The sequence below is a fragment of the Jaculus jaculus genome, chromosome X (genome assembly GCF_020740685.1).
Source record: "Jaculus jaculus isolate mJacJac1 chromosome X, mJacJac1.mat.Y.cur, whole genome shotgun sequence".
Taxonomy (NCBI): domain Eukaryota; kingdom Metazoa; phylum Chordata; class Mammalia; order Rodentia; family Dipodidae; genus Jaculus; species Jaculus jaculus.
The window spans coordinates 122690630-122698912 of NC_059125.1; the positions used below are offsets into that span (position 1 = coordinate 122690630).

The 8283-nt window shown below is 42.7% G+C and overlaps 1 protein-coding gene across 1 annotated transcript; it reads right to left on the reverse strand.

Moving 5' to 3' along the window:
- Positions 1 to 350: 350 nt before the first annotated feature.
- On the reverse strand, positions 351 to 3798 carry LOC101611559 (DDB1- and CUL4-associated factor 12-like protein 2). The gene is made up of 2 exons (XM_004653944.2): positions 2071 to 3798; positions 351 to 1980 (listed from the first exon to the last, which is right to left on the reverse strand). Exon 1 carries the CDS (start codon positions 3582 to 3584, stop codon positions 2094 to 2096), a length of 1491 nt encoding a protein of 496 aa, XP_004654001.2. The 5' UTR covers positions 3585 to 3798; the 3' UTR covers positions 351 to 1980; positions 2071 to 2093.
- Positions 3799 to 8283: the final 4485 nt, after the last annotated feature.

Genomic DNA, 8283 nt, shown 5'->3' on the forward strand with positions numbered 1-8283 from the left:
ACTGTGAGTGTGGAGCCTACAAAGGGGTTGTGGTGACTATGAAGTGAACATCCCACCAGCTGAAGGCAGCCATGTCGCATGTGCGCCCACCAGGAAGAATGCAAGAGTCACCCTCAGTAGCATCGGACACATGATCTGCAAGAAGTACTGCCTTGACTTGCCACTGGTAGCCTTCCTCAGAGACAGTGGCATCTTGCACAGAGAGAAGCCTGTGGTGGTGAAGAGGAAAAGGACCCACCCCACTAAGAGCTCCATGGCCCCAGAAGCAATAAGAGTTCACTGACTTTCTTTAAAAAATTGTTATTCAACAGTAAATATTTATTTACTAAAACTTTGAACTTTAGGTCTCCACTGGTAAAACAAAACAAAACATCAGTAAATAACTGATTCCTAGGACTTAACAGAGAAATGAGGGAATAAAAGATGAAAGTTTCTATAATTTGCACTCAAATCATTTACAGAATTTGAAACGCACATGCAAACAAAGTTACTGATATCTAACGAAATTGTAAAATGTTATTTAGCACACCTGCATAATACTTATAATCTCCATAAACAAAAAATTCTGACATTTTGCACTTTTAACTTTTAGTTTCTTCTGTTAATTTCTTAAGGTTTGATATTGAACCACACTAGCACGTAGTGTATATACATCAAGGCAATGTAATCGCCAAACACTTAAGGACAAGGAGATAGGATGGAATACCAACCTAAGGTAAATATAACCTGACCAGTTTGGAAGGAGAGCTGGCTCCTTCCTCATTTTCAGTAATTCCCTGTTGGGAGACATCCAGCAAGTCTGGATAGCATTCTGTTACTTGTATTTTTCTGAACTACAAAGTTCTATACGTGTGTTTATGGTTTTATTTCCAGCTCCTCTCCTCAAGAAAATGAACTGCACTTTTTATAATTCCTTATTACTACATTGAGGATAATAGCATCATAGCTATTTAACAACATATCTATTCTACTTAAGGTATAAATCTATGAAATTCACAAAATAAAATCTTATTAACTTGGAATTTACAAATAGGAAAGCTTCTTTCACAATGAGGTGAATATCATTATTTCTTTTCATTGCACTATTTTTCTTACAACTTAACTCATAAGCAGATTTGGAAAGTTTTAAATATGCTCAAATATAACATTTGGTATTAAAAATAGTAACAGCAAAAATATCCAGTCTATACCTTCAATCAGTATATCTTCTGCCCACTCTGTCATACATTCTACATTTTTACTTAATATCCCTGCATTGAATAATAGCACTGAAACCACTCTGTTTAAGTTCCTCAGACCACACTCATTCAAATATATTCACAAGTGTTGATAGTACTAAGGCAAGAAGTGAAATAAAGTACATTCTTTTATCTATATAAGGACACATCATATGAACTTAAATAACATATGAAAAACATTAATTTTTGGATTAATTTTGAACATTAAAATAAGCAGACTATCTTAATACATAAACTGACTAATTGCAATTTCAATACAAACACAAGATTTTACGACTTTTTTTCAAGAATATTTTAAGTGCATTTTAGCACCAACAACATACAAACTATATACAGTATGATCATGGTTCCACAAGTAGGCCATCTAGATTTTAGAGTGTATAACCAACTGGAATAATGCTACAGATCTATGGTTAGCTCTCCAGAACAGATATCCAACCCTGTTTTATTAGAAAATGTTCTTAATATACTACACATATAATAAAAAGACAGTACTTTTAATACTACTAAAAATCAAACAAGATTTATATAATTGTAACACCATGACTAGATATTCTTACAGAGAAAAACTATACAAATCAACCAAAGACTGAACACAGGAATCATGAAAATTATCTGTATGCAAAGTCAATGGAATGGTGAAGAGGTGCAAGTAATTCTTAAAGCCAAATTTGACTGATCAAGGATCCATCTCTTCATTTCCCTGCTAAGAAGCAGGCTGGCTAAGTTGGGCCAATTCCATCTGGAAGACAAAAGACAAAGATTTAAATTGAAAATTTAAGCATATGCAACACAAAGAAGTATTAGGCTGAATTGAAAAATAAACCCATACATTTTAGCATGAATGTGCCATCCTTAGGTCCAGAGGCCTGCATAGTTTCCGTGCAGGCCTGCAGTGAGTGGTCCCCCACCTACGAAGAGCTTCATCTCAGGCCAATTGTAGCAGTGGGTGTACAGTGCATTGGGGAACTCCTCGAAGCCAGCAATGTAGTGCGCTAAGAGGTCATCCTGGTCAACCCAGCCGCTGCCACAGGTGAGCTTGAGCTTTCTCCCCGTAGGCCCAGGAAATGAGTCCAGAGTAGCGGAGGTCCTCTCTTCTAGAAACTTCTGGGCACGGATGTCATAGAAGAGCAGAGAACCATGGCCAGTGCCCACTGTGACAATGTGCTGATGAACACTCAAAGAGCGCACTCCTGTGCCACCCTCTCGGGAGCATAATGGTGGGATGTTCTGCTGGCCTTGGCGCACATCCAGGAAGGAGACATGAGACTGGGAGCCCACTGCGTAGAGGGATAAATCATCACAGTATGTGAGGCAGACGTTCTCACGGCAGTAGGGCAGCCTTAAGGACAGCAACCTAGACAGGGAGTTGCGGGCCTTCCACAGGTGAAAATAGCCATCCAGGGACACTGCACCCAGCTCCTGGTTTTTGTTGCTAAATGCCAGGGCTCGCACTTTGCGGTTTCCAGGGTTGGTGGTGGCCTTGGGAATGGCCTCTATGTCCTTTGGATGGATATGGGCATACACTGGAAGCCCGGCATCTTTGTGCCAAGCAATGCTGCCATTAAACATATCAGGGTCCACCCGCCACAGTGCCACAGTGCCATCGCGGGAGCCACTCACGGCCACGGTGTCACTCATCCAGGCTATGGCAAAGATCCAGTCTCTGTGGCCTTGACAATCACCCAGGCACACTGGATCCATGGTGGGCAGCTGGTAGACCGCCAGGCTGTTGGGGTTTTCGCCCCCTGTGGCCAGAAGGGTCTTGGAGGGATTCAGCTCAACCGCATGGATGCCGCAGGTGGGCTGAGGGCGAGCCAGGCCAGGCACCCTGTCCCTCATTAGAGGGATGCGAGTGATCCTTCCAGAGTGGATGTCCACCACGAAGAGCGTGTTGCACTTGGTGCCACACACCACCTGCCTGGCGTTGAGCCACTGCGAGGCGAACACCTTGTTGAGGGGGCCCAGGGCCAGCTGGCGTTCGCGCAGCAGCTCAGGCAGCCTGAGGACGGCGTAGCCCCGCAGCTCGCTCTCGAAGCCCGGGAGCCCTGCGTGGCCCCGCGCGCCCAGCGCACGCCCGTTCAGGTAGTGCACCAGCGAGCGCCGCGCCACCGGCCGCCTCTGCCTCTTGGGCAGCCTCGGACCCTCTACCGGGACCGCCGCCATCACCGGGCCGGGCAACACGGAGCTCCCGGCACCCTGACCGTCTCCAGGAGCTTTCCGCTTCCTGCTGCTACCTGTTTGCTGCGGGGCCATGCTGGGCGCCGGACAAGCGGCGGCGGCGGCGGCTGCGAGTTGCATCAGCGCAGACTGAGGCGGCGGCGTCTCCGGGTCGTCTTGGAGCATGGCGACTCAGGAACCAGAAGGATGCAGCGACCGTGCGACGTGGCGACTCTATGGAGTCCTGAATGCGTTGGCGGCAAAGAGGTGAAAGCGGCGTGACCCAGCGAGCTACGCGAGGTTGGTCGGAAACAGCCGAGCAGGCTCGGAAGTAGCGGAGCTAGGGCGGAAGATGCGCAAACAGGGAGGGTGGGGGCGAGGCTCCGTGTGCTCGTTTCCTATGGGTGTGGGAGGGCAAATCAGAGTGTGTGATCCCAGGAAGCAACATAGGGGCCTGATAGTGACAGGAAGGGGCGGTGATCGAGCCTTAGGCGCAGGAGAGCTTGGGAGCAGTGGCTAGTTCATCCAAGTCAGAAGGAGGCGGTAGGGAGCAGAGACCCTGAGGTCTGGTGAGAGGAGGCCCCAGGAAGACAGTAGTCAGGGGCGCCCTCAGTAGTACAAGTCACGCTTAGCTATTCACAACAGCAGCCAATGTAGATTTACAATACTACTTAAATAAAATCTGAAATCAGCATGGAGTCAAGAGGTGAATTAGGAGTCTTAACCATGATCTGTGGGAAGAAACCAATGGGCACTTGATTTAATCCTGGTGTAATCTCTTGTCTTTGGTTACCCATTAAGCTTGGCAGGGAATGGCAGTGTTTGACAGTGGCACCAAGACCTGCTTGTTGTTTTGTGCAGTCCCTCCTGTCTCAGCTCCTCTGCTGGTGGTATTTTTAAACATTTTCTTTCTTTTTTGGTGGGGACAGTGGTTCTAGGTAGGGTCTCACTGTATCCCAGGCTGACCTGGAATTCATTATGTAGTGCTCATAGTGATCCTCTCATTTCTGCCTCCCAAGTGTTGGGATTAAAGGCCTATGCAGCCTTTAATCCCAGTACTAGGGAGGCAGAGGTAGTATCACCATGAATTCGAGGCCACCCTGAGACTACATAGTGAATTCCAGGTTAGCCCGAGCCAGAGTGAGACCCTACCTCGAAAAAATAAAAAAATAAATAAATAAAAATAAAAGTCCTACACAACCACACCTGGCTTCTTTATTTTTATTTTTAATTTATTTTTTGAGGTGGTGTCTTGCACTATCCCAGGATAATCTGGAACTCAACTCTGTAGTCTCATGATCCTTCTCCCTCTGCCTCCCAAGTGCTATCACACTAGGCTAAACATTTTCAAATAAATATTTTTTTCTCCACAAATGAAGTCCTCTGCACTTCTGCAACAGAAGATAGTATTCCAAATAATAAATCACTGGGCCTCACATTCAGCCTGCCCATAATGATGTCCAGAACACCAGAGTTGGTCACATTCTTGAAAACCTGGTGGTGTGTACATAAGAGTGAGGAGATTGAAAATAATTTTAATGGAGATGTTAGCAACCTTGGTATCTCAGAAGCCTCAAGAGGTACAGTGAAATACTAAAATGAAGAGCTCCCCCATCCGTCACCTGGGAAAGAAAAGGCAATGTCACATAGGAAATTAGTAATGTGGCGTGATGGTGTGAATGTAAAATACTCCTCATAAATTCATTGGCTTGAATACCTAGTGCCTAGGTGACACTGTGAGGGGAAGTTGAAAACCTTCAGAAATTAGAGCACTGATGGAGGAAGTGTGTCACTGCAGGTGGGTCTTTGATTTTAGAACCCGGTCTCACTTTCCACTCTATCTACTTCCTGCTAATGTGAAATGATTCATACTTCTGTCCTGCTTTTACCACCATAATGGACTTCTCCTTGAAAATGTAAGCTAAAAATAAACTATTTTCTTGGTAAAGTTGCTTCTGGTCAGGTGACTTATCCCAGCAATGGGAAGGTAACTGATATAAAGTGGGACATTTTTAAGTGCACATGGAACATTCACAAAACTAGATCATACCCTGGGCCTGAAAACAACCTAAATTACTAGGATGTACTAAAATCGTATAGCTTTTTTTCTTTGAAAATACTGGAAATAAGAATATGATTAGAGAAACTTAGGAAATTTGTAAAGCACTAAACAACACAATACTAAATACTCCATAGGCAATGGATGTAAAAGTGGTAGTAGAACATATTAAAATACATAGTGCAAAGCTAAATTAGTGTCTAACAGGAAATGTACAGAATTAAATGCTTATACTCAAAACCAAGGAAGGTTATAAACAACCTCAGTTCTTATTTCAAGAGGCTAAGAAAGCAAGCCAGGTGTGGTGGTGTGCGCACACCTTTAATTCCAACACTCAGGAGGCAGAGGTAGGAGGATTGCTGTGAGTTCGAGGCCATCCTGAGACTCCAGAGTAAATTCCAGGTCAGCCTGGGCTAGAGTCAGATCCTACCTCAAAAAACAAAAAACGAAAAACAAAAAACAAAAACAAAAAAAGAAGCTGAGAAAGCAATATAAACACAAAGCAAGGAGGAGGAGATAATAAAGATAGAAGCAGGAATGAGTTAAGGTAAAAATAATATATAATGGAAATAATGAAATAAATAGAATATTATTAAAATATTCATTTACACCTGAATACACCCTAGTAACCCTGAGATAGAGGAAGGGAATAAAATATAAAAGAGCACTTGCAAACATCAATGTGTAAGTGAATAATATGAACAACTTTATATTCCTTAATTGAACAACTTAGAGGAAATTGGCCAATTACTCAGAAACAATAGAAGACATTTTTGGTACATACTCTACATACCCTCTTTTACTATAATTTAGCAAATTTTAAATAGGAACAGGAGACAACTCTATAACTTTTAAGGAAATTGAACTGTAAATTCAAAATCCCACAAAAATTATATCCAAGTTTTTTTTTTTTTTTCTTTTTTATTCAAGGTAGGTTCTCCTGGAATTTACTATGTAGTCTTAGCTTGGCCTTGAATTCATGGCAGTCCTCCTATCTTTGCGTCCTTGGATTAAATGTGTGCAACACTATACCTCATTTCCAAATAGAGCTTTTAACTGTTGAATTATATCAAACTTTTAAATAAGATTTAGTGTCAAATTTGAATATTTTAGAGCATATATTTTTTCAGGTGTTCCTGAGTTCTGAAAGCCAGATTTTTCAGTGTCTGTTTCATGCTTAGACTCCTTCCCCTTAGTTTGTAGACAGCTGCTTTCTCATAGTGTACTAACATAACCTTTTCTTTTTGTGAGGATGAAGAGAAATGACCATCCTTTTTTTTTTTTTATTAATGAGATCACTTGTCCCTATGGATTGGGACCGTACCTTTATAACAATTACCTTGTATAAGTTTTAAGACTTCTATGAATTTTGAGAAGACTTAGTTCCATAAATAGCAGACAGGAATACTTCTCAAAACTTTTTTTTTTTTCTTTTTGTCAAGGAAGGGTCTCCATTCTGGCCCAGACTGACAGAGAATATACTATGTAATGTCAGAGTAATCTTCAACTCAGTTATTTGCTTCTTGTGCCTGCCATTTACTGGGATTAAAGGTGTGTGCTACTACACCCTGCCCTAAAACTTTTATAAGTTTGTAATCCTCAATAAAATATTAATTAATTAAATGTGCACACAAAAATTGTAAATTAATGGGGCTGGAGAGATAACTCAGTGGTTAAAGGCACTTGCTTGCAAAGCCTAACAGCCTGGGTCTGATTCCCCAGTACCCATATTTAGCAGACAGCTTCATGCTTGCTGAGATAAGCTTCCAAACCAGGCACAGTTATGGAGGAAGGGGTATTTATTGAAGCTTATAGATTCTGGGGAAGTTCCATGATGTTAGAATCTGGCCTGCCTTCACAGGTCCAAGCAGAGAGAGAAACGTACAAGCCTAAAGGTCAAAAGCCACACAGCACACTTCAGGAACTCCAGCTAGGCACACTTTGCATATCTTTAGATTGAAATAGGAAACCCACCACCACACCTTAAGATCACCCAGTGATATTGCCTCCAGCCTGGTGGCTGCAGATGCAAACTACAAACTAATGCAACACTGAATATATTGGGGGCCATCTATTCAAACTACCACACCATATAAAGCCAGATGCACAAAGTTTCACATGTGTCTGGAGTTCATTCGCAGTGTCTCTAGGCACTAGCATGCCCATGCTCATTCTTTCTCTCTCTACTTGTGCCATGGTAAACCTTTTCCTTGGGATGACTCAAACACAAGACTTCTCCCCAGATAGGGTACAGAAGACAAACCAAAGAATGCTTACACCAAAACCGGTTTGGGGAAACCAATACATTTATTGGGGTTACTTAGAGAACAGGGTGAGAGATTGCTTACAGGAGCAATGGATGACTCAAACACAGCCACATTGTGAGAAGTTTCATCCTATCCTGGATAATGGCCTTCCTATAACTGCTTCTACTCAAAGGAAGCTGCATAATCAGAAAGCCTACACCAACATGGAAGCTATGTCCCTAGAGCACACGACAAAACCTGTCAACAGCTTGCCTGCTCTAAGATTCTCATGTACACTGCACCACATGCAGGCAGCTCAAAAGAGTATCTTCCCCACCCCAAGCAGATAATTATGTCTTTATATATTAAGGCAGGGTCTTGCAATATTTTCCCAGACTTACTGACCTACTGACTCTCTGGAACACTGACCCCCACCCAAGGGAGGAATGTTTCAAATGTTTCAATTTCTAATTAACATAACTTTGGAGAGTAGTTGTGTGACCTTTAAGTTTCAGGTCTCCCAGACTTGACTTAGTGAATCACAGCCTCTTTCTCTCTTCAGGAGTATATGTATGTGTGT

Excerpts from the sequence above, each read along its gene's own strand:
- LOC101611559 (XM_004653944.2), bottom strand. The coding sequence starts at position 3,584 with ATGCTCCAAGACGACCCGGAGACGCCGCCGCCTCAGTCTGCGCTGATG.